Source organism: Nylanderia fulva, unplaced genomic scaffold (assembly GCF_048542155.1).
Source record: "Nylanderia fulva isolate GAGA-0341 unplaced genomic scaffold, ASM4854215v1 Scaffold26, whole genome shotgun sequence".
Lineage (NCBI taxonomy): Eukaryota > Metazoa > Arthropoda > Insecta > Hymenoptera > Formicidae > Nylanderia > Nylanderia fulva.
Window position 1 is genome coordinate 796,375 of NW_028190325.1, and position 27,208 is coordinate 823,582.

At 30.5% G+C, this 27,208-nt stretch overlaps 3 protein-coding genes across 6 annotated transcripts; 2 read left to right on the top strand and 1 right to left on the bottom strand.

Moving 5' to 3' along the window:
* Window positions 1-6,938: 6,938 nt before the first annotated feature.
* On the top strand, window positions 6,939-11,454 carry LOC114938936 (protein-lysine N-methyltransferase SMYD4). The gene is made up of 6 exons (XM_029313102.2): window positions 6,939-7,087; window positions 7,163-8,298; window positions 8,431-8,711; window positions 8,911-9,069; window positions 9,132-9,275; window positions 9,351-11,454. The coding sequence occupies exons 2-6, from the start codon at window positions 7,329-7,331 to the stop codon at window positions 9,612-9,614; spliced, it is 1,818 nt and encodes a 605-aa protein (XP_029168935.2). The 5' UTR covers window positions 6,939-7,087; window positions 7,163-7,328; the 3' UTR covers window positions 9,615-11,454.
* LOC114938933 (protein 5NUC) lies at window positions 10,913-16,443 on the bottom strand. Its single transcript, XM_029313098.2, has 9 exons — window positions 15,910-16,443; window positions 14,907-15,242; window positions 13,969-14,200; window positions 12,892-13,491; window positions 12,257-12,421; window positions 12,045-12,149; window positions 11,802-11,972; window positions 11,456-11,645; window positions 10,913-11,330 (listed from the first exon to the last, which is right to left on the bottom strand). Exons 2-9 carry the CDS (start codon window positions 15,041-15,043, stop codon window positions 11,128-11,130), a joined length of 1,803 nt encoding a protein of 600 aa, XP_029168931.1. The 5' UTR covers window positions 15,044-15,242; window positions 15,910-16,443; the 3' UTR covers window positions 10,913-11,127.
* A 3,044-nt stretch (window positions 16,444-19,487) lies between these two features.
* On the top strand, window positions 19,488-26,937 carry LOC114938934 (apyrase). 4 transcript variants are annotated; one of them, XM_085483696.1, is made up of 14 exons: window positions 19,514-19,530; window positions 19,817-19,872; window positions 20,556-20,642; window positions 22,136-22,270; window positions 22,632-22,857; window positions 23,088-23,204; window positions 23,268-23,348; window positions 23,487-23,688; window positions 23,980-24,085; window positions 24,319-24,413; window positions 24,478-24,632; window positions 24,714-24,893; window positions 25,138-25,232; window positions 25,374-26,937. In XM_085483696.1, coding segments are annotated over exons 2-14 (1,713 nt in total). In that variant the 5' UTR covers window positions 19,514-19,530; window positions 19,817-19,870; the 3' UTR covers window positions 25,606-26,937. The 4 variants fall into 4 exon arrangements, with proteins under 4 accessions (XP_029168932.2, XP_085339822.1, XP_085339824.1 ...); XM_029313099.2 differs by lacking the exon at window positions 19,817-19,872 and having other exon boundaries at window positions 19,488-19,530; XM_085483698.1 differs by lacking the exon at window positions 19,514-19,530 and having other exon boundaries at window positions 19,770-19,850.
* The last annotated feature ends 271 nt before the right edge of the window (window positions 26,938-27,208 follow it).

The window sequence follows — 27,208 nt, forward strand, 5'->3', positions numbered from 1 at the left end:
CGCGCGCAGTCAATCTTATCTGGTCGTCTTCGGCGCCGATTTTTTCCCTGCAATCTTATTATTATTAAATTATTATTAAATTCTATTATTATTATTATTATATTATATTATATATATTATATTATTATTATTAAATTATTTTGCGCTGTTATTTATATTTATTTGCAAAATTAAATATTATAATATTATTAAATTATATTATTAAAAATTTATTAAGTTTGAAAATTAGAGGAATTTATTAAATAATTAATAAATTATAGTGCTATTTATTATTGATAATATATATATGTATATATATTTAAAGAGTGAATTTTTGTCAATTTTGATTCTGCGTAAAGTCAAAAATAGGTATTTCTGCAGACGATATACTAAGAAAAAATGTTTACGCTTTTATATTCGCGTTCAACCATATCGCAAATTGTGAAATCGTCTAGCTTTCTCATAATCGCCGATGCATGTATATTTTCTGCTTTCTACATGAAATTGTGTCAAGGAACAACGTTCAACCGCTACAAATGTAACAGCAGTATAATTTGCATAATGCATAAAGAAATTAATCAATCAAGTGTATAACGTATAAGATGTTATATAGATAGCTATATATCTTCTTCGTATCAGATGAATGATTTTTCTGTGCATATAGATGCATTATAGGTTTATGCAAATTTGAATAGCTCGTAAGATTGACCAATCAGAATAAAGAAATTCTCTGCCCCTGATTGGTCAATTAAATGCAGCGAATGTAGACTATTTATGTTGGCGACACTCATTCCTCTAGAAATATTTCCCTGATACCAGAGAGAAGGATGAGAGTGGTCATCCCCTCGATTTAGCTGCAACCGGAATTCAAAGCGCCTCTATGTGCACAAAACGTGCACATTGAACTACGTAGCCATGTGCACGATGCTCCCGAGTGGTAACAGGCTATGTGCACGGTACGTGGTTCGATTCCGTGCTATGTGCACAGATGAGCGCCAGTAACACGTAGCTGTTAAAGGAGATGAGTTCGAGACCTTGCAGGGCCAATTTTTTTTTTTTTTTTTTTAGTACGACTATATTTGTCAATTTAATGAAATCCTTTTAATTATTGTGGAATAAAGAGATAAAATGCATTTCTCAAGCGTACGCGAGAAAATCGAAATCAAAAATAATGAGTGCCGTATAAATACGTATGGAATAGAGCGTTATATCGAAGAGCGTGTGGCGTAGCGTTAAGGGGCTAGACACGTACCGTCGAGATTAGAGGTTCGATTCTCAAGGAGTGACTTTTTTTTTAATATTTTTTTATTTTAAATAAAATTTTTTTTTACCATAAAATGTAATTTTTACACAAAATAAATGTAAATAACACGATTTATTTACTTATAACACGTATATTACAAAAATGCATTTTTCTTTGCCTCAAAAAGCCGTGAAAAGCCGTCTGTAGAATAGCTGTATGCGATAGGAACTTGTATGATTATCTGTTTAATTAAAAATTATCCGATTTATGTCGTGTTTGGTGTCGTTGAAATCGCAAAAATCTCAATAATCCATTAATATTATTTTTGAATAGATAAAATGCAAAATAAAGGTTTTAGTTTTTCACTTATAAGATGTTTATATTTGTGAATTGCCATGGATGGGGAAGCCTATTGTTCGAGAGTTCGGAACTTTCTTTGATGATAGGTCCTCTCGCTCGCTCTATACTCGCAGTCTCGCTTTCTCTCTCGCACACGACGAGTTGTGAGATGAGCTCGAAAAGATAAGCGGGCCCGAGCGCCCGAGTATCGAGATCAAAGAACGTTCCGAACTCTCGAACAATAGGCTTCCCCATCCATGGCAATTCACAAATATAAACATCTTATAAGTGAAAAACTAAAACCTTTATTTTGCATTTTATCTATTCGAAAATAATATTAATGGATTATTGAGATTTTTGCGATTTCAACGACACCAAACACGACATAAATCGGATAATTTTTAATTAAACAGATAATCATACAAGTTCCTATCGCATACAGCTATTCTACAGACGGCTTTTCACGGCTTTTTGAGGCAAAGAAAAATGCATTTTTGTAATATACGTGTTATAAGTAAATAAATCGTGTTATTTACATTTATTTTGTGTAAAAATTACATTTTATGGTAAAAAAAAATTTTATTTAAAATAAAAAAATATTAAAAAAAAGAGTCACTCCTTGAGAATCGAACCTCTAACCTCGACGGTACGTGTCTAGCCCCTTAACGCTACGCCACACGCTCTTCGATATAACGCTCTATTCCATATGTATTTATACGGCACTCATTATTTTTGATTTCGATTTTCTCGCGTACGCTTGAGAAATGCATTTTATCTCTTTATTCCACAATAATTAAAAGGATTTCATTAAATTGACAAATATAGTCGTACTAAAAAAAAAAAAAAAAAAAAATTGGCCCTGCGAGGTCTCGAACTCATCTCCTTTAACAGCTACGTGTTACTGGCGCTCATCTGTGCCACAGATTAATAGACAGATCGCCAAAGGTCTGGATGAAGGAGAGACCAGCATTTCTCACTGATTTCAGCGCCATATCGTAGTAGTGGTCAATGCAGTAACTATTAATACGTTCCCAAGATAAGAGCGTCTCATGCTCATGAACTCGTCCGGCGGCATGTACGAGATTTATCTTTTCGTAGCGTTCGCGTATTTCGGAAAGGACAGAATTTTATGATGTTATAAATAAATAAATAAATAAAATATTAACCTGACCTATTATAATTATTTTTTAATAAATGTTTCATTATTATTATCATCTAAGTCTAAGTCGTTTAATTAATTTTTAGTTTTTTAATAATTAATTTAATTTATTCTAATTATTTTAATATGTGAAAAATACTAATACGTATACGTTTTATAATGAATTAATATATTTCGAGAGTCGAATTATATATTTTTAATAATATAAAAGTGTTCAAAAATTATATTTGACTTTTAATTTTAATTATTTTAGCAAAGAGTTCCGAAATCTCTTACACACATAATAGGGATTTTGTTCATCCATATAATTCGCAATTAAGTATATATGTTAATTATTAATTTTAATAAAATACAAAATTAAAATTAAAGGTCAAATATAATTTTTGAACATAAATATATTTAATTCGTTATAAAACGTATACCCGTGATAGTATTTTTCTCGTACAAAAATAACTAGAACAAATTAAATTACTCATAAAAAAATTAAAAAATAATTAAATAATTTATATTATATATGATAATAATAAAACATTTTATAAAAAAAACAGATTCAATAAATATAAGTATTGAAAATCTCTCCTCCAATTTTAAAGTCGACCAGACTGGCAATAATTTATTTAAAAAATTAGTTAAATTACAACGTTTCGGCTGTCATTGCAGCCCTTTTCAAGTAATCAGATTAATACAATAAATCAAATTTACAGCAAACCCCCGACAAAATTAACCATTGTTTTGATGAACAATGTATAACTGACAGAAGTGAGCACGAAAAAAAAAAATAGATGTCGACTGTTAGCAGGAAACTTAGTCACAGTGACTAAGTTTCCTGCTAACAGTCAACATCTATTTTTTTTTTTGTGCTCACTTCTGTCAGTTATACATTGTTCATCAAAACAATGGTTAATTTTGTCGGGGGTTTGCTGTAAATTTGATTTATTGTTTTAATCTGATTACTTGAAAAGGGCTGCAATGACAGCCGAAACGTTGTAATTTAACTAATTTTTTAAATAAATTATTGCCAGTCTAGTCGACTTTAAAATTGGAGGAGAGATTTTCATTATTTATTACTGGCGACTCTTAAGGATTATCATTTAAATATAAGTATATATATAACATGTACTTATATTTATTGAATCTGTTTTTTAATAAAATGTTGTATAAGCTTAGAAAACTTGACTTTGACGTAACTAGCAAATTTTATTTAATTATTTCACGACGGTTTGACGTAATAAAATGTTTTATTATTATTATATAAAATATAAGTTTAAATTCTTTAATTAATTTTTAATCTTTTATGATTAATTTAATTTACTCTAATTATTTTTGTACGAGAAAAATACTATTATGGGTATACGTTTTATAATTAATTTAATATATTTGTGTTTAAAAATTATATTTGACCTTTAATTTTAATTTTTATTTTATTAAAATTAATAATTAACATATATACTTAATTGCGAATTATATGGATGAAAAAAATCCCCATTATGTGTGTAAGAGATTTCGGAACTCTTTGCTATAAAATAATTAAAATTAAAAGTCAAATATAATTTTTGAACACTTTTATATTATTAAGAATATATAATTCGGTTCCCGAAATATATTAATTCATTATAAAACGTATACGTGATATTATTTTTCTCATATAAAAATGACTAGAATAAATTAAATTAATTATTAAAAAACTAAAAAGTAATTAAACGACTTAGACTTAGATGATAATAATAATGAAACATTTTATTAAAAAAAGATTCAATAACTAGTAGGTCAGGTTATAATTTTTTATTTATTTATTTATAACATTATGAGCTATTAAGCTCATCATCTCGTTCGCTCTCTGTCTTGCTTTCATTCGGCAAGTCACAAACGATATATGATACTCGTATGTTCCTACTTCAACTCTCGAGAATCTGAAACAAACGAAACTCGTGTCCAATATACAGGGTGTCCGGTAACTAACAGACCAATGATTACAAATGGATTCTTTGGTCAATTTGGGAACGATTTTTCCTCAGCGAAAATGTCGAAAAAGGTCATCATTTTTTACAACTTTCCAATCTTTGTCATTATGTATCTTTATAACTAAGCCTTAAATTAAAATTTTATTATAGTAAACTCTACCTGAAATTAACTGAAGAATGTAATTATGTTAGACTTTTAACTCCAAAACGTTTAGTTTTCAAAAAACCTATTTTTTTCAATCGCTTATAACTCGAAAATTATTGACTTCTCAACATTTTTGCTAAGGAAAAATCGTCTCCAAATTGGCCAGAGAATCCGCCCTTAATCATTGGTCCGTTAGTTACCGGACACCTTGTATATATTATATAAAAGTGTATAGCACGTCAGAAGCTTGTGAGCTTACAGCGATAAGTAAAAACAATTGCGTATTTATTTCATTGCGTTTATCTGTTTAAACGCGCGCTTTAATTTTTCCAACGTTTTTGCCTGTTTATATTTTAAAGGTCCTCTCTTCTAAAAATCTTGTTTTAAAGATCCTCTCCGCGAGCAAAATTCGAAAACATAAATTATTTAATATTTTTACTTTATTATTTGTAAATCCTCGGTAATTTCAAAATTTTTCTATTTGAAAATTATTAATTTTCTATTGCCAATTAATTTTATCACAGACTTTACTCTTACTCCCATTGCACTTTCGTTTGCGGTTTTCAGTATACGATTTTTTATCGTAGTTACTGAAAATTATTATTGTGAATTATACTTGTGCAGTGATTTGAAGAATTTACAATTTCGTTGAAATTGTTGATTTTTCAAAAAAATTACGAGATTCGCGGAAATTGCGTGCTTTCTTGGCATTTTCCGTTCGCGGCAGGCGGTTTATTTTTGATTGTTGCAAGTGTTTTTGTTTTTTTTTTTATTAAAATAGATAATAATAATGTGAAATAAATCACGATATTTGACAGATGTGCATATATATAGAAATTGTAATAATAATAATATTATATCATAAAATTGTAAATTGTTTCAATTTTTTATAGACTGCGATAAAAGATTTTACATTTGGATAAGAAACTGCGGTAAGTAAAAATATAAAATTCTTGAAAACGTAAAAATATTTGATAACGTAAAAAGGTGAACTTTGAAAAATAAGGAACTTAAAAATTGCACTAATAAATGGGCTATATATATGTGAGCCGTGCGCGGATGTAAGGTGTGTTATATCGAAATTTAATTAATAGAATTGAGAATTAATCCCAATTTTAAGTCTTACAAATGTCCAAGCTAATTTTTTGTACCTCGTGTACATTTTTGAAAGTTATATCGAAAAATTAAATTTCAATATGCGTCTTACATCTCACATTTCGCATACAGCTCACATATAGCCTATTTATCTCTTATACTTTATTTCAACCCTTATAGAAATTTATTACTAGTAACGCCAATTTATCACTTATTTCGAGTAATTAATCACTTTTATTTCGAATACTTAAATTACTGTATATTATAGTATTTTAAATACTCGAAATAAGTGATTAATTGGCGTAGTGATAAATTTCTACAAGAGAATAAGGAGCCTTTAAATTCTTAATGTAAAAAATTTCAAGTAATTTTCTTTAATAAAATTTAATTAAAAAATTTAATTAAAAAATTTTTGAACACTGTGTTATATCACATTTAAAATCGTGATTATTTCAATAAAAAAACATTTTATGTGTAAAAAATATATTTTTTATATTTAATAAATTTTATATATATATATGCATATATGTAAAATATTCTCTCTCACTCTCTCTCTCTCTCTCTCTCTCTCACACACACACACACACACAACGGGGGCCAAATCTCTCAAATTGGTCTCATGATCAATTAGCCTGGATTCGCACCAGGGGCAAAGTCTGTTGGTAATGTCAAACGAATTTAGCCTGGACTTGCACCAGGGGCAAAGTCTTTTGGTCGAGTCTACGAAATTTAGCACGGACTCGAACCAGGGGCAAAGTCTTTTGGTTCAAGTCTACGAATTTAGCACGGACTCGAACCAGGGGCAAAGTGTGTCGGTAAGGGGCAAAGTCTATCGCACGAAGATGGCGGTCTCTTCTTTAGGCAGGCCTTTGGCGATCTGTCTATTAATCTGTGTCTGTGCACATAGCACGGAATCGAACCACGTACCGTGCACATAGCCTGTTACCACTCGGGAGCATCGTGCACATGGCTACGTAGTTCAATGTGCACGTTTTGTGCACATAGAGGCGCTTTGAATTCCGGTTGCAGCTAAATCGAGGGGATGACCACTCTCATCCTTCTCTCTGTATACACTCAACTTTTAACAAAGGAAGAGCTTTGGAGAGAGAACGAGTTCGCTAATACCATCCTTAAATTAATATTTTAATCAACCAATATTTTAAACGGTAATAATGTTACAAATATATACTTTACGATTTTATTTATATTTTATTGAAATTATTCGTGTTTTCTTTTTATAGATTTTTTACCACACAAGTATTAGAGCGATATATTTTTGACAAAATGGATGCAATAATGAATTTATTAAATGCCAAAGTGGTTTTAGCAAACAAGCATTGTGAACTCACAGATAGATATAAGAAACTTTAGACTGATCAGGAACGTGTAATATTTACTTTCAATGTTATGTTGGAATATGATTTAGTTCCTGGTACAACTGGTATGCCAAAAAATGCCAAAGAATCTGAGAAATTGCGGGAGCAAGGCAATAAAGTTTTTATCAAGGGGGCTCTCAATAATATGACATGCATTGAGGCCCTGAAATTATATACAATGAGTGTAGCGTTTGCTCCTTATCCTTCTGAGCAACTTGCTCTTGCCTATGCTAACAGGTCAGCAGTATTATTTCAATTAGGTTTACATTCAGAATGTATTCAAGATATTGACAGAGCACTGGTCCTAAATTATCCCGACAATCTAAGAGCTAAGCTTTATGTACGTAAAACAGAATGTTTAATGATTTTGGGAAGTTGTTCTGTGGAAGACATTTTGAAGGAAGCGCAGCATTGGTTGGATAAAATGTCTTTGAATGATACAAATAAAAAAAAATTACGATCAAAGCTTGATACTTTACATTGTAAGGTTGCACAAACAGAACAACCTGTTAAAGATAATTTAATACGTGCAGAAGTGAGGAAATCAGGAAATGAACCTCCTCTCCCTACTATTGCATCCTATAATAATGAAGTTCCATGTGCATCCGATGCAGTAGCTATAAAATACAATGCATGCTATGGCAGACATGTTATCGCTACTCGTAATATTCGGCCTGGTGAAGTAATTGCTGTGGAGAAACCTTATACATTGTTATTAATAAAACAGAACGTGCATACACACTGTTCAAATTGTTTGAAAGTGTGCTGGGCGAATATACCTTGCAACTATTGCACTTATGCTATGTATTGTTCAGAGGAATGCAGATATGCTGAATGGAAAAAATGTCACGATGTGGAGTGTGCTGTTTTCCCTGCTTTGATCGAACATGACTGTTACAATCTTGATTTGCTTAGCATAAGGCTGGCTGTGCTTGCTGTAAGAGAAGCTGGCAGTATGAAAGAATTAAGAACCATGCTGAAAAAGCTGGAAGAATGTGATGGTATGCACAAAATTTTTGTAATATGTAAAACAATTGATACGTAAAACAATGTTTACAATACTATTATTACCATTTTTAATTATCGACTGGTGACTTCTTAGTTCTTTATATATAATACTATTATTGTTTTAGATCCACGGACAAAGGGGTTTTCTCAAGACGGAAAATTACATAGTGATAAATACATTAGTATATACAGTCTTGTGACGAATAGCGAAAAACGACCTGGTCTTGATCTATTCAGGAGATCTTTGGATACTTGCTTTATTTTGTACTTCTTAGCGACACGTACTGTGATGTTTGGTGCTAAATTACCCGAAGATTTAAGCGTTTTGTCGAAAAACGATGACGTTACGTTTTTCGGAAGTCTCATTTTAAGACATCAACAGATAATTCCCAGCAATGTTCACAGTGTATGTATTTACTAAGTATTTTAATAATATACATCGATTCTGTGTGTGCTTTTATCTACTATTTATCTACTTTCTACTATTTATCTACTTTCATGTCTTTCACAGGTGTGTCTTTACGGTCTTTTATCATTTGCTTGTTTGTTTCAATTTTCTTTATTTTTTTCTTTGTCAATTTGTCAATTAAATGTGATGTTTGCAGTTCAGCGAAGAGCAAGGCTTAGAATGTGTAGAACGTGGTATAGCCGCAATGCCATTTGGTAGCTTAATTAATCACAGTTGTAATCCAAATATTATAAGGCACTCAAGATCTAAGCACATGTTGGTATACGCCATGTATCCCATTCGAAAGGGCGAGCAGGTATTAAATTGGCTTGTTGAAAATATTGTTTACAATATATGTTGATATTTGTGTCATTATAGCTCTTTGATAATTATGGCCAACATTATGCTATCATGCCGAGAGCAATAAGACAACAGAAGCTACTGAAACAGTATTATTTCACTTGTAATTGTATTCCTTGCCAGGAGAATTGGCCTTTATATCACGAATTAAAGTCATTTAAGGTAAATAATAACGAATTTGATTAATAAATCAAACTGAACTATAATAATATGATATTTCTTGTTGGTCTTCTATAGACTTTAGTGAAGAAAGCAGAGGACAAGGTTAAGATAAAAAAAGCGTTGCGTAAATTTAATACATATGTTGATATAGCGACAGAAGGCAACGTGCAAGATAAACCTTACATTATCGAAGACTTGTTGAAAATGCTACAAATATTATATGATTACGTGCCGATGCCTTGCCACGAAATGAGTAATGTCGTCGAGACGTTAAAACGAGTATACGATTTGAATGGGAATAGATTTATAATACCACAAATATGGACGAATCAAAAGTAGATTTTATTTATATTTTTGATTGATAAAATAATGTTATTGTTACTGTTTAATATATGATTAATGCGTAAAATGCACAGTTTACAGACTTCCTCTAAAGAGAAAGAGAGATTAATATTTTTTTTAAAATGCTGATAGATTTTAAGAGGAAGAAATTAATACTTTTTTTATTTTATAAATGACAGTTTCTTTAATGGAAAAGTGTTTTAAAGAGATTTATATTTTATGACTGATAAAATAATGTTATTGTTACTATTTGATACGATTAATGCGTAAAAAGCACACTTTACAAAGACTTCCTCTAAAGAGAAAGAGAGAGATTAACATTTTTTAAAATGTATGATAGGTAGATTTTAAGAAAAAGAGATTAATACTTTTTTTTTTATTTTTTGAAATGACAGTTTCTTTAATGAAAAATTGTTTTAAAGAGATTTATTATTAACATTTATAGAGAGATATATATAACAATATTAAATATAAGTATATTTATATACTATTATACATACACTATGTTATATTTATCAAATCTAAGATTTTAACAAATGCATATTTTTAAAAATTATGAGTGACACTGTATTAAGTTTGTACTTTTTTTTTTTCGCTGTTTAATATATAATTCTTATCTAAGAAATAAGATTTTAACAAATGTATATTTTTAAAAATTATGAGTGACACTGTATTAAGTTTGTACTTTTCATTTTTTTTTCGCTGTTTAATATATAATTCTTATCTAAGAAATAAGAAAATTATGCTTTTATTTTGTTAATAAATAAATCGCAAATAATATCGAAGTAAGGAGAGAAAAGTGGAAAGATTGTGAAAGATAATATAGCTTATTAAAAATTAAAGATATGATCGGTTTAATTATAAATTGATATTTTTGATATATTAAACTGATAGCCAGAATTGGGCAGATACTTCGAAACAAAATATTTAAATACAAAATACAAGATACTGTTTGACATATATTTTAATATTATTGAAATACTTTGGTTTTGAAATATATTTAAATAAAAATAAATAAATTTATAAATACTTTTAAATATAATTTTATTTCTGATTATATAGTTAATATTAAAGTAATTACAAAAAGATTATCTACTATTATTTAAAAAATGAAATAGTAATAGTAGATGATTTTATTGTAATTATACTTTAATATTAAGTATAATATAGTCTGATGGTAGAATTATATATGAAAATAATATCAAAAGTAAGTTAATTTTAACACTTTGAAAGATAAGTTTATTTATTTGAACTTTAAACTTTATCAAACAATAATAATTAAAATAAACATATAATAGCATGTATTATATTATATTTGTATAAAACATATATATATATATATATATGATGTAATTACATAAATATATTTAAATACAAGATGCATTTAAATTAAACAATTAATTACAAAATTCGAAATACTTGATTATTCGGTATTTAAATACTATATTTAAATATATATCTCAGATACTTTAAGATATATATCTGCCCAACTCTGTTGATAGCATTTTCCTTATACTATCAATAACAAAGTAATTATTGGTAAAAGAATTGCCATCCCAATCGGTCGATACGTCGTCCCGAGATTATTATCACCTTTGTTCATATCATCGCAAAAAGAATTGCTATTTACGTACGAAATTCTCCACTCTACGCCCGGATATATCGGACTGTGTTTTTCGATATATCGCTCCAATACATCCGCTAGAGTGATACCTGTTCAAATAAAATTCAATTGTGATAAATGTTCGATAAAGATAAGATGGCAAAGATATGTAAGATGATTAAATTACAAAATACTATGCAACGAATGTTATGCAATATACATATTATAAACATACTTAGCGGAGTTCTTTCAATACTCTCCAACATATGAAAACCATCTCCACCCTTTGCAATGAAATCATTTATGAGGATATTGTAGGTAAGATTTGGTTGGAGTTTGCTGTACGTCGGTACTCGACAAGTAGCACATTGCACTTGAACGGAAACTACCCTCGAGTTCGGTGGTCGATTTATGTCATAAGCTACCTGTAAACAATGCATGTTAATCTTTGACAAGTTTGAACACGAGTTAGGGTTTCGACATTTAAATAATTGTGAAGCGAAAGTTATAAAACCAATAATATTAATCAAATTTAACACAATTTTTTTAGATATATAGGATTTATTTTAGAAATAAATTACCTGCAATCCCGAATATTGTAGAAACGCGCCGTTTAGGTTGCCGGTAGAAGTTAAGTTATCTAAATTATGGACGCTCCATTCCAACATCGAAAGGATCAGCTCTCCGGTCACAGAAAGCTTCACGATGATATTCCCGAAGGGTAAGACACTTATAATGTCTTTCCGGGTGATCTGTAAATGTCGCGATGACGCTAGATACATTTGCAAAAATTAAAATTAATTAAGAATGCATAATTATAATACATCATCGTTTCTTGCTCTGGTGATGGATGCTCTGATGCTGCCGCCGTTGTGGATCGCGATGGCGGCATCCGTCCATCCGTCCTTATTCAAGTATTCCCCGGCATACTGCGAGCAAAGAAAACACAGATCCATATTATTCTCCTCTCTCTAAGAATAGTCTCACAATATCAGCGACAAGCGTTGCGTCGATTAAACTAATAAACAAATCTTACGTAATCAAGCATAGCGTCGCAGATTAAGTTGCCCATGTTGCATTCTTGTCGTCTGCAGCTCTGGAAGTCCCCGTCGAGGAGCACTCGCGTTTTTCCAATTATTTTGTGTTCCATTTCGTCAATGGGTTTTCTCTTATCACTTATCAATTTTAGAATATCCTTCGCCTGCGAGAATAATCAAATATCATATATATTTTAAAGTATACCATATATAATGATATTAATTATTATAATTTATATTAATGTAATTTTTCATATTTTTTGCATGTACATGTAATTTACAGGTGTTTTTATTGTGTAGTATATGTATTTTATATATAATATTAATGTACATAGTAAATGTACATAGTAAAATTAATCGAACATATTTTGTATGTTCTTTATTATTGTAGATATTAATATTTTTTATTGTGGTAAATATTTAATCAGAAAAATTTTTATAAAATTTGTCCAATATCCTATTGTCCTATGGATTATCATAATTTTCAGGATAAACTTTCTAAAGGAAAATTCTCTCTGTGTAGTAATTAAATTATTTATATACACTATTATAAAGACGTAATAATTTTTGTAACATCAATTATTTTTCTCTTACAATTTTTGCGATTTTTCTTATATTTTTCTCAAATGTTTACCTGCTCCACCTTGGCGTCCACAAGAATCGGGTTTCCCTCGATGTGCGTTACTTCTCCTCTGGCGTCAAAACTCACGGAAAAATTACCCAAGTATTTGGTGTATGCGTATGCCTGAACAACATAGGTCTTTCTACCGCTCTTCTGAATGATCTCTGTAGGATAGAAACCCTCCGGCACCTCGGAGTCCGGAGGTTTGCCGCGATACAAAAAGGTATTGGTGTGACCGCCGATCACCAGATCGATATCCTCGACCTCCCGCGCGATCCTTTTGTCGGTCTCGTAGCCCGAATGGCCCAGAGCGATGAGAATGTCGACACCCTGCTCTTTTAACATCTTAGCTTCGCGTCGAATGGACTCCACCTCATCCTTGAACTCCACATTCTCTGTACTCGACAGAACCGTCGTCTCCGGCGTCAAGTAGCCAATCACTCCGATTTTGTGACCGTTTACTTCAAGGATCGTGCTGTTTTTCAGATTGGTAGCTGCCAAATCCGGTTGCTTGCTGAGATCCAGATTTGCTGTCAGAATGGGATACGAAGCGTTTTGTATGAAGGGTATCAGACCTTTCACGCCGTCGTCGAATTCATGGTTGCCCAAGGACTGTCACAAACAATTCATATTTACGATAAAACCCGAATTTTATTGATATTTCCTCACTTTTCCAGCATCTTATTTGCACAACAAATCAGTTGTTTGCGCAAACAAGATGTGTCGCATTAAAAGGAATTCTGGTAGATTCAACCTGTAATTCTGTTTCGTCCATTTGCGAACAGAAGTTTTGTTAATGCAACAAGATTTTTTTTCCAGTAGCTGGATACAAAGAATGAATGGTGCAGATTTTGCTGATTGATAAATAAATTAACAAATATTTTTTTTTGCTTTCAGATATCGTGTATCTTCCCAGACAACACCATGTCTAAAATTAGCGCATAAGACATCTTTGAGATGTCTTTAAGACGTCTTTTGGATATCATATCAAGATTTCTTGAAGATGTCTTAAAGACTACTTAAAGATGTCTTATACGCCAATTTTAGACATAGTGTTGTCTGGGTTCGAACCGAGTAAAAGCTACTCACTATAGCATCCGGCTGTAAGAGATTCATGAACCAAGACACCGCCTTCCACTTGTACACGTTGTACCAGGCGGTTCCTTGATAAGTGTCGCCGGCATTCAGGAAGATCGTCGACGGCGATTCCGACTTCGCTTGGCGAACCAGGGTCGCGATCCTGGCAAAACCTCCGTAACATTTCCCGGCATCGGAGTCCTGCGGTGTACACGCCGTCGATAATTGCGACGTCTCCTCGAATCTAAGAATGTTTCAGCAAAGTCTTCATTTGAAGTGTGTACGATTTAATATATATTTTTATCATTTTCGAAAGAACGAAGAAATTTTCTTGTCAAATAACGAATTCGCGTGAAAAAACACGCGCGATATTTAATTAGAGTCTAGGAGCGGGATGTAATTAACTGCTTTAACATTTGTAATTAGCGTAGTGGCGGTAATTGTTGGCGGTATAGCGTGACGTAAAATTACACAAAATTGTAATGTATGCATGTGTGAGATATGAAAGAGTAAATATTATATGAGTTTCTTAAAAGTCAAACTAATTAACTCCGCTCCAATATCACATGCTCTAATATTAAAATTAAAAAATTTATAACATAAAATCGATCAGTTTGATTTCTCAAAGACTCACACGTATACTTATAATATTTATGATATTTATTTAAATATCTTATAATATTTGTTTAAATAATATTATTATAGGATTAAAATGTTTTTGTAACATAATCAGGTTTGTATTATCGTTTTTTAATAAGAAGAGAAATTTCAGACAGGCACCATGTTTTAAAATTGAAAAAAAAGAGATCTTGAAGAATCTTTAATAATCTTATGATATCTGAAAAACATGTTAAAGGCGTCTTAAAGATGTTTTATGTCTCTATTTCAAACATGTTTCAATTTTGTGCTAACTAGAATATTTCAAAAATTTTTCTAAAAACAAGAGTTACCTCGCATGCATATCATTCGTGTGAACAATTCTGATGGTGAATTCTTCATCCTTTCGTGAAGTGGGATTTGCAAAAGTTTCGCTTGCGAATATCAACAGCGCAATAACGCAACAATTTATGTGCAAAGCAATCGACATCTTTGATTATCACTAATTTCGTGTCTTACTTTGATTGCGCTTCTTTATGATCTTTTCTTTGTCTTGTGTCTCGCTTATCTCTGTATTTATAATACTGATAAGACACGTTCTTGATACATGTGCACTTATTCTGTCATTTTGGCTTTTCTCATATTAGTAAAATTATTGTACTGCATTTTTCGATTTATAAAACGCTTTTCTGAAAGAATATATTTGTTTTATTTTACGATAATGAAAATTTTTTATTTTATTTTATAATGAAATTTTGTAATAAAGTTTTTTATTTCGTAATAAAAATTTAGGTATTTTCTAATAAAAATTTTTTATTTAATTTTTTAAAATATCTGATAATTGTGAAAACATAGAATGAAAAAATATGCAATATTTAAGCGAAATATATGTATTTTTATTTGCATTTTTCGTATTACTGAATATAAGGATTTACATCCATCTGGTTATTACAATTTATTTTAAAACTTTCAACTTGCCAAGAATTTTAATGGCTCATAAAATCGGCGTTCCAAAGACGCGTCATCGTATTTTTCGAACAAATATGAATTTAATTTGAAAATTAATGCTGCATAGCTGTCTAATTTATGGAGAGAGATAATGACAATAATAATTTTTGTCTTTGTCATTTAACATTACAAAATAGTTTTCTTTATGAGAAAAAAAGAAATTTTTTATCTTAAGTATTCTAGCAATGTAAAAGTTTTTAAAATTTTTTCTCTTTTTTTAAAAAGAAAAATATGGTCTGTTTTTATTTGAAACACCCATATATTAACGAGATATTTAATATATTTTATATATAATAATATACAATATATGTGTACAATACTTTCATAAAATATATTATTACACAATACCTTTAATTTGTAACGATCGACGGCGATTGATGACAGATTGAGTAACACCTCGTATCAGAAAATGAACAATAACAAGTGACCACACAAATTACTACACGCCAAGCAACATTCCGCATTTATATGCAAACCACGTACGATGCAAGGAGACTTTCGCGAGAGCGAAAGTAAAATCGCGTTTTCCAAGCCGAACTCCGAGAGCTGGATCGTCGCGTCTTCATTAATTTTTCTAGACGATGCTAATTTTTGTTTTATTTCGTTCAAAAAAAAGTAAAAAGAGGCACTTAAAAAATCAGAACGCTGTCAACTGTCACTTGAATTACGAAGGTATAATCACGTGCAAGAGTATGCGAGATACTGGCTCACTCTTCCGCGTTATCGAGGCCGCGACGGTGACTTTGAGGGAGCTCCGAGAGAGGCGAAACGATTTTGATGAACGACCGGCACCAACTACTGACTATGACCGACGTCGTTGCGTGCGGACCCCACCGGACCTTTTTCAGTGATCTCTGCTGGAGTTCTTGCCTGAGTTTCGCAGCATCCATTCTTCGTCGAGAATGTGCAGCTCTTTCAGAGAAGATAATGGGTCGCAAAATTCGTTTTTTGAAGAAAAAACTTATTTCTTATTTTAATGTAATGGTTTTATTTTAAAAAATGCACAAAAGGTCTTCATCGGTCTTTTATCGCGCGTATCTTTACGACATAAGTATTTTTGTTACGCTTTAACTTGGAAGGTAATATATCGTTTTAATATGTATCTTACGCCGAAAAGTCACAAGTCAAGCATAAGGAAGATAACATAAGGAAGATAACATGATTATAAGTGTACTTAATCGACAATTCTCGTTTCTTAAACATTAAACATTTATTTATAATTGCGCCATTTGAGCAAGAGTGATTTAATAAAGATGACTACATTTATTTGTAATTTTAATTAAATGTAAGGAAAATATTTTCAATTAAATATTGCAGATATCAGAGAAGAATTAACTTAAATATACATATTTTGTGCAAAATACATATCTTTGACGTTTTAAAAATTAACTGTTATCATCTTTATTTTATCAGTTTTGTTTAATTGTCCAGTGAATTATCAGTTTAATTATTAATTTCGAAAAATGAAGTAATTTTTATTTTTTGAATAACAAAGCTTACGTAAATAATGCTTTTTATTGAGATACTAATCTGTCAAACAGGAAGAAAGAGATTTTTATTCTTATCTACATTTATATGTTTTATATATGACATATAAAGATAGTTATAATTATATTTTTATTTTTCAAATATTGCTTTAACTAATATTTTTCACCAACTACTACTTTTTCTAATATTAATACTATACTATTTTAACTTTTATTCAGATAATTTATATAATACAGATCAACAATCATCAAATCTGCTGTTCTAATATTCACTCTACTCACATAAATAATACTAATTTGAGCAAGAGTGATTTAATAAAGATGACTACATTTATTTGTAATTTTAATTAAATCTAAGGAAAATATTTTCAATTAAATATTACAGATATGAGAGAAGAAATAACTTAAATATACACATTTTGTGCAAAATACATATCTTTGACGTTTTAAAAATTAACTGTTATCATCTTTATTTTATCAGTTTTGTTTAATTGTCCAGTGAATTATCAGTTTAATTATTAATTTCGAAAAATAAAGTAATTTTTATTTTTTGAATAACAATAAAGCTTACGTAAATAATGCTTTTTATTGAGATACTAATCTGTCAAACAGGAAGAAAGAGATTTTTATTCTTATCTACATTTATATGTTTTATATATGACATATAAAGATAGTTATATTTATATTTTTATTTCTCAAATATTGCTTTAACTAATATTTTTCACTAACTACTATTTTTTTCTAATATTAATACTATACTATTTTAACTTTTATTCAGACAATTTATATAATACAGGTCAACAATCATCAAATCTGCTGTTCTAATATTCACTTTACTCATGTAAATAATAATCTAATTTTATAAAAAAAGATTATAAATATTCCATGAGACATCATTATTCTATTTAGACTTAATACTTGTTTTTGGATTTAAATCGTCACTTTGTTAACAAAAATAATTATTTATGAACCTAACGATCCATTCATTGCGGCCGAATGAGATTTTAATATCTTTCACAATATCTTGGTTGTGTAATCGAGATATAATCGCTTCTTGAGAGCGCGTTAATAATACCAAAACGCATCTCGTCACGGTGAAAATATGATATAAAAGACAAATAAAGAACTCTTTATTTTTCTGTCAGAGAGCCAGAATGCCAGGCAAGTTGTTTGGCAATTTCCTTGGCATTCTATCCTTCTACCAGTTATTCGTCTTTCCTTTCCGTCCAATGTTACGTGTTCTGTTCGTAAGAAATAAATGGCCGCGCATCATAAATTGACGTGACACAAAGCAATTTATTTACTGGCAGAGACCTTACGCTGTTTACGATCGCATTTGTGTAATACAGAGAACGATTCTAATTCTGTATAATTCCGAACGTATTGTTCAAACGCAAATACAGACGCGATATCTTTACAAGTAGTAAGTATCTGTGATATTTTATCATCGACATCTGGAAATAACTCAATGGCGTGTACTAATTAATTTGACGTAAGAATGTTGTTCGTGTGAATTTTTTTTTCCTGAAACGCAACTATTGCGAGAACTGTCGTCCCGTTATCAGCAATATACGAGTTTTCCGGTCACCCATAAATTTGTTTAGATAATTAGATAAACTATAGTGGCAATGCGTTCAGACCGGTTAGTTGAGCGAAATAATTTTTGTATTTTTTTAAACTATATGCGTTTTTATGCAAAGCAGTGAGGATAAAATCTGTCTCATAAAGAAATAATTCTCTAGCTTTAAATTTTTTACATCTTTTAATTTCTATTTATTCGTTACAAATTACGCGCGATTAATATTATTATTAATCTATTATTATTATTATTAATATTATTATTAATTATTATTAATATTATTATATTTTTTGGAGAAAATTTATTATTTATCGACATTAAAGAAAATTTAATTAATGCATTTTATTTAAAATTAGCATGATAGATGTTCTTGGAACATCTATCATGCTAATTTTACATATCAGAATTTTTTATTTTTATTTTAATTTAGATTTTGATTTTTATAACAAAATAAAATTATATTATTATTGTTTAAGAACAATATGTAAGTATTTAAAAAAATTGGCAGCTGCAGTATAATTTTTAAGACTATTTATGTCATATCTGTTATGACAGTTGTGAAAAAATGCTATGATAAATGCATACATATGTATCAAATAAAATGACATGTTCTACATATGAAGAGATGTATGTTATTTCAGTATTACATGTCATGATAATTGTGTAAGAATCTGAGAGAGCGAGGTACCGAAAATAAATTTGTATTTACCGTTACAGTAGATAAAAATTCAATCCAGCGAAAAATAACCCGAATTTTCAATGAAAGGTAGGGATTGCGAAGCGCCAATAAGAAAGCGACAGGTAATAAACCGTGACTTATCAAAAATTTGAGAGTAGGAAAATGAGACTGCGAGGCAGAGAGTTACGGAGTCTTGTAGAGAGAAGTGGAAGAAGCAAAAGAGAGTGAATAAGCACCCCAGACAGCACCAAATCCAAAATCGACGCATAAGATATCTTTAAAATATGTTTAAGATGTCTTTCGGATATCATATCATAAGATTTCTTAAAGCTGTCTTAAAGATTTCTTAATGATATTTTATGCGCCAATTTTGGGCTTGGTGCTGTCTGGGCACGGGATACGAGAAATTCCGATTACTATTTTTGTGATTTTTCTTTACTAATTGTTTCTAACTTTTTTTTATACGTTCAATTTATAATAAACTTTATTTGTTATTTCTTAAAAAAAAAGAAGAAGAGAGTTTCTATCCTACCAGCTTACAATTGTGAGCACATGTTGTGATAAATGCACGTATCAAAGAGTAACACACATCTAAAAATTAATATCGCATACTTGAATAGATCTGACAATAAGCGATAAGCATTTTTCAATTGAAACGTAAACAGCATAAATCTATATATTGTAAATACATCATTTACTTTTATCAAATATTTATGTGCGATATTAGCTAATTGAATATACAGGGTGTCCGGTAACTAACGGACCAATGATTAAGGGCGGATTCTCTGGCCAATTTGGAGACGATTTTTCCTTAGCAAAAATGTTGAGAAGTAAATAATTTTCGAGTTATAAGCGATTGAAAAAAATGGGTTTTTTGAAAATTAAACGTTTTGGAGTTAAAAGTCTAACATAATTACATTCTTCAGTTAATTTCAGGTAGAGTTTACTATAATGAAATTTTAATTTGAGGCTTAGTTATAAAGATACATAATGACAAATATTGGAAAGTTGTAAAAAATGATGATCTTTTTCGACATTTTCTCTGAGGAAAAATCGTTCCCAAATTGACCAAAGAATCCATTTGTAATCGTTGGTCCGTTAGTTACCGGACACCCTGTATATTTTAATGTAATAATATATATTTTAACGCAAATAATATTTTATTTCAAAATTTTCGAGATTCGGACTAAAATACTTTGTCGATAAATTAATGTAGTTTACCAAATACTTTGTAATCATTCGTGAGTAGGGGATCTGATAATCGACGTTCCTTCACGGAAGAACAAAAACACACGCGGTTGTCGAAGAAACACAGTTGTCCACGAATATTTGACACGTGAGTTACCAGCTTACTAAGAGAATAAAAAGGTAAGAGCCGCAGTAACCATTCTTAACGACATTCAATGTAAACACGTTATATAACTTAATGACATTCGAAAGAAGCACGTTCGTCAAACGAAGTGTATTGTAATTTATTCTGTTATCTGTCACTTTGTAACTTCCAGAACTGCATTGTATTTTTACTTATTTGTGAAGGCGCGTTATTTTCGCTTTTTTAAAGATATAATAATTTAGTTTGTATTAAATAACGTTGCAATTATATGAACAACTATTTATCACGTCATGTTATGATGTTTATACGTTCCATTAATTTTGTTCTTATTTTTTGTATACTTGGCCGCGATTTCCGCGCAGCGTGATTATTTTATCGTTTTTAGTTTTTTGCTAGAGAACTCATAAAACTTGGTTCACTTATTTATTTGCTTTATAATTAGTAGGAGTGGAATAGCTGATTGTGCATGCGTAGTCGGATTTAAGCGTATTTTTTATGTCGCAGTAATTATCAAGCGAGTGTACAAATGAGTGAGCTTCTCAGTTGATTCATGATTAGATATAAGGAAGAGGCTTGCGAAAACTGTGCAGTAGATATATTATTAAATATCTAACGATCTCTAATCTAAAAAAATATATAGCGAAATATCGATATAATAAAAGAGTTAAGTACAGATTATATACATAAAAATATTTATTGCAATTCAAAAATAAATTTATTTGTACAAGTTATTAGTTATATATAGGCGCATAGTAATAAAATTTTATAACTCTGTACAAAATAAGAGACTTAACTAACTTTGGTTTTTATTTGGTAATTACTTACACATAAATAATACATTATAAGTCAATTTCTTCAAAGATTTAGTTTGCCACTTTATTTCTGACACATGTAATTTATTTATTATTAATAGTGATAAATAAAAAGGCCAACTAAGTTGCAATTATTGAGAAGATAAATAATATTTGGCCTTTTTATTTATCACTAATTGTATATACAATATACGAGCGAAGTTTTGTAGTAATTAATTTTTTATTTATTATTATTTGTTATTTAAAAATCTAATATATCACTGTAGCATTATCTCGTTTATGATGCATGATTATCATCGTCTTTTGATTCTTGCGTGTTACGCATAATTCTCATATTATTTATTTTCTCAATAATTGCAAATGTACAAAAAAATGCGTGTATTTAAAAAAGTGTAATTATTACCTTCGTGTCGAGACATAAAAAATTAAATGAGTATTCGTGAAATGTCACAGCTCGCAGGAAGCTTCAATAAATGCAGATTGCATGTACGTACTTTTAAGATGCATTTTGAAAAGATACAACATGGTCTCTTCTCGAGCTATCAAATTTAAATAAAAGAAGGTATGAACGATTATGGTACAGTTCGATGCCTCGTTTCAATCTCATCTCTGTCCGATCATATATTCGCGGTAAACCCGTAATTACTTGCAAATATACCGACTTAATGATATCTTCTCCAACAGGTGCAGCATGTACGCGTTGCTGTTGCTCTCGTTGTTTCAAGTCTCTTACGGATTCACCGGGCGTGGACTTTTTTATCCCGGTAGAACAGACCTCTTCGAGCTGTCAATAATTCATTTGAATGATTTTCACGCCAGGTGAGAACCAGGGTTCCCTATTTAATTTTTTTATCTAATAGTCGATTTGCTAATATTAAACGCATAAATCTCGTAATTCACAATCCAACAACAATTCTTTTATATAAAATTTACAATCGAGTGTTTGCTAATTTTATGAAGTGTAAGTTGAGAAACGATTATTTCGTTTGTTGTGAAATTTGAACGTTATGATGTAAAAAATCTATTATAACTTTAGAAGCGAAACATATTTTTGTCAAGGATAAGGCAATTATAATAATCTTGCCGTTGGCCTCGGTCTCCTTCCTTTTGATCGTTTTGCTATTTGTCGGGGCGTCAAAGCGTGACTCGTTGAGAGAACATTGAAATTATGTCGAAGTAGATTCGAACAAACGGGCCCGACTTCTGGGACTTGCCGCGAGGGTCACGAACAGGACTGCGTGGGAGGTATTGCTAGAGTTTACACAGCAGTCGATCAACTCGTTAAAGAACGGCCGAATGCGATTTTTCTGAATGCCGGTGATCATTTTCAGGGGACACTGTGGTACAACATTCATCGTTGGAACGTCACAGCTTTGTTCATGAACATGTTGCCGCACGACGTCATGGTACATAATTACATCCGCCTGCATTTAATTACTCTAACTAATATTTCATTATATATTTTTCCTTATACATTTGTTTAGAATTCAAATTCATTTAAAATAAAATATAAGAAAAATCAGCCATTTAAAGTCAACTCTACAGTTGATTGCTATTAAAAGAAGGAGAAAAATATATTTTTAATTATAATTAAATCGGACAATTAGTTTTAAAAATGTTTTTTAACATTTTATAGACGATCGGCAATCATGAATTCGACAATAAAATTGAAGGCCTTGTTCCCTTCCTTGAAAATGTTAAAGCGCCGGTTGTGGTAACAAATATCGATGATAGCGAAGAGCCAACTATCCAGGTTTGTAATCTCGATTTATTCCTTCGCAGAGGCATTGATTAATATACTTATTATTTTTTTTAGAATTTATACAAAAACAGTACAATCATTGAGAGAAATGGTACCAAGATTGGGGTCATCGGCGTTATCTTATCGACTACTAATGTGAGTAATCGATATAAATATTTTTCTCTGTAAAAGCGATCATATAAGTACACATTGTATTTAATTTAATAGAGATATTTTTCGTATATTATTTTAAAATACAGGACATCGATTTTTTATAGTATTCGATTCTTCCAGCTGCTCGCGAATACGGAGAAACTAAAATTCTTAGACGAGGTGGAGACGGTCAATGATGAAGCTCAGCGATTGAAAAAAAAGGGAGTGGACATTATTATAGTATTAAGCCACTGCGGATTAGATGTAGACAGAATCATGGCTGCGAAATGTCCCTTGATCGACGTGATTGTTGGTGGTCATTCGCATACGTTCCTTTATACAGGTCGATCAAATATAAACTGAATTCATATAGACTTTTGATTAAAAATGTGAATACTCGTTAAAACGATATTTATTATTGAAAACAAAAAGTTATCTTGCGTATTATAATTTTTAATTTTTGTTTTTCTATTTTCTTACTTGCAATATAAGAATGGGAGACTAATATATTCTTATTAATATTATATGTTCTTATATTCTTATTAATATCATTAATAAAAGAAAAAAAATAAGAGTAATTTTCTTATCGATATAATATTTTTAAACGCACAGCAATAATGATTATTTATCATAGGACCTCCGCCTTCCGTTGATGCTCCAATGGACGAATATCCTGTAGTCGTGACGCAAAATGAGACAGGCAGAACGGTTCTCATCGTCCAAGCAGCTGCTTATACAAAGTACGCCATTCATTCATGAGAATATGTCAAGAGTACCGTTAAAGAAGGTCAATTCCTATCTGATGTCACGAGGTTGACTCCGATTAATTTTATTTTATCATTTAATGAATAGACTTATTTTAAATTTGTCGAAAAAGAGAGAAATGCATGTAAAATTTAATCTCGCAAAGACACGTGTGATAATTTCACGTACCTATTTTTATTCTTATTTCATCTATTTATTTTTTGATAAGATACTTGGGTAATTTGACGGTATGGTTTGATGACCAAGGTGAGGTCGTCGACTGGGATGGAAACCCACTTCTTTTGGATCAGTCCATCGAAGAAGGTAAATTTTTTCACAAATTTGATATACTATAAAAATCTAAAATAATTAATGTACCTTTTTTTAGATCCGGAAATCCTGGAAGCTCTAAAGCCCTGGAAAAAGGAAGTGGACGCGAAAGCATCGAGGAAAATTGGCAGTACGAAAGTCTTCCTCAATCACAACTGTTATTCCCAGGAATGCAACATGGGAAATTTTATAGCAGACGCCATGGTAAACGCGGTGGGTATAAAATTTATTTTTATGCATATTTTTAAAAGCAAAATTATCAAATTAATTAAATTATAAATTGCATATTTTCAGTTTGTCGATAAAGCCGAAAATAAAACTCATTGGACATATGCAGCGGTAGCCTGCTTGAATTCAGGAGGAATTCGCACTTCTATCGAGGAGTCCGAGATCACCTATGGTGATCTGATGATGGTCCAGCCTTTTGAAAACACTTGGGACACTCTCGAACTGACTGGAGAATCCATTAAGAAAGTGAGTTACATTTTTTATTAGAATACAATTTTTCGTGTTTTATAAAACACGAAAAATTGATAGATTTAATTATATAATCTAATTTAACAATAAGATAAATTATATTAAAAAAACTCTGCATCGCACATGAAATAGCGCCGTATAGATCAACGTATGAATGTAAACGTGCATTAATGGTGGCCTATGTTCGGGGATATGAAGATTAAATAACGACCAATAATTTAATTAATTCTTTTTCTTGTAGCTTCTGGAAACTGAAGAAATTTTAGTCTGGTCCGGGTTAAAAGTTACGTACAAAAATATCAATAAAAACCGGACTGTGGTCGATGTTAAAATCAGGTAAAAATCTTTTATTGACAGAATATTAATTTGTTTTACAACAAGATTGGAGTATAAATTGAATTTAATATTCTCATTTTATGTTACATCGATTGTATTGAAAATTAATAGCAATTTTAATTTCGCTTAACGTACTGACAGATGCCAGGATTGCGAATATCCGATATACAAGGATTTGGTGCACGATCAATGGTACAGACTGGTTGTGCTAAGTTTCTTGATCTCTGGCGGAGACGGCCATCACATTTTCAAGAATAATAGTCGTAATCACAAAATAGGAGAACGCGATATAGATCATTTTATAAATTACGTGGAAAAAATGAGTCCTATATTGACAGGTATCGAGAGGCGAATAACTTTTGTAAAGTCTTAAAACTCGTCTTCTCTCTTTTTCCCTCAGATTACATTTTGCGATAAAATTAGGTATTAAAATTGCATTTAGAGAGATTACATTTATGAACAATATTCCATTTAGAAGAGATATTTATTTTTGATAGTTAATTACAAAAATAAAATTTTCCGAAGTTAAGGAAGAGAAAGTATTATTATGTGAGTATAGAGTATAAAATAAATATTTTATATTAATAATAAATCAACAAGTTGTAATACTTGCAACAAAATTAAAAAATAATTATTTTTATATATATGCTTTTAAGTAAAATATAATAATTTTGCACGTGCATTATTATACATGTTTTTTTCGGACATGCAGAAAATTTCTTAATATTCTTTCGAACAATTTTTAAGAACATTTAATAAAAATAAAGTCCATATATACACACAGATGAAAAAGATCGGCGCAACTCGCGTGATAGCTGTAAGAAAGCAGGAAACGCCGGTCGCTTATCTTGCGGTATCTCAGGAGATCGGGGCAGATGAAGCATTTAAATAATGTATCGAACAGGTGAAATAGCAGCTGTTCGTTCGTGTTCCTGCCCTCGACCAGAACGCGCGAACCGCTTTGTAGCTCCGACGAGGAACGCTGGTTTTTAGCGGCGAAAGAAAGAAAAAAAGGAGAGGCACTCTGCAACACACCGATTAAAGTAAACTTGAACACATGCATGTGTTTCCCATTAGACATTTAATTATTCTGTACATCTATCTGTACATATATTTTTCTAATAGATGTTTTATTTTTTACAATCAACCTTCGTGTACGCATATGCGTATAGCATATAATTACCGTGTTATAAATTACACACAATTTATAAGTGTTGTAGATATCATAATTTTAATACTTGTCAATTCATTAAAAAATGATTGAAAAAACATTGGAATATTTATCGGGCGAGAAGACGTAACTCCGGAGTTCCAGTTCGATGCCAAAGTCGCACTGATCGCGTTGATTGTAAATGCGATATTGTTATAAGCGACGCGGATCAAGTGTAACACTTTCTGGCGTAATTAACGTATACGAATGATAATGCTCGCGTCGATCTGCATATCTGGCGATTTACATAACACGGAACGCGACGTGCGCGCGTAAATACGCGCAATTGGATCTTATGTTGGTGTCGTCGAGAATAAAGGGACACGAGGACTTTCGATGTTACCATGGAACAATGATAATGTAATTTATTATCCAAGAAAAAATCAATACTGTGTTATTGTTTGTAATATTAAAATAATTTATATTGATATAATTACGAGTATAAAATAATGCATTAATATAAAATTTGAATATAAATATGATTATATTACATTATTATTTATTGATATTATTGTATTAATATTATTATAAATATTAATATTAAAAAAATTATTTATAAAATTCGGAATATAACCAGTGCGCGGGTACGTTAACGTATAATTGCAAAAGCAAGGAACCGTCTTTCTCTTTAATTACATTTATCCGGCAATTGAAGAAGATTATCGGATAGAACAAAAAAGGTGCTTTCAATCAACCGGAATATTATGTTTGTCCGTTGCAGCTTTATATCCTTTTACGCTTATTTACGAAATATATATATATATAT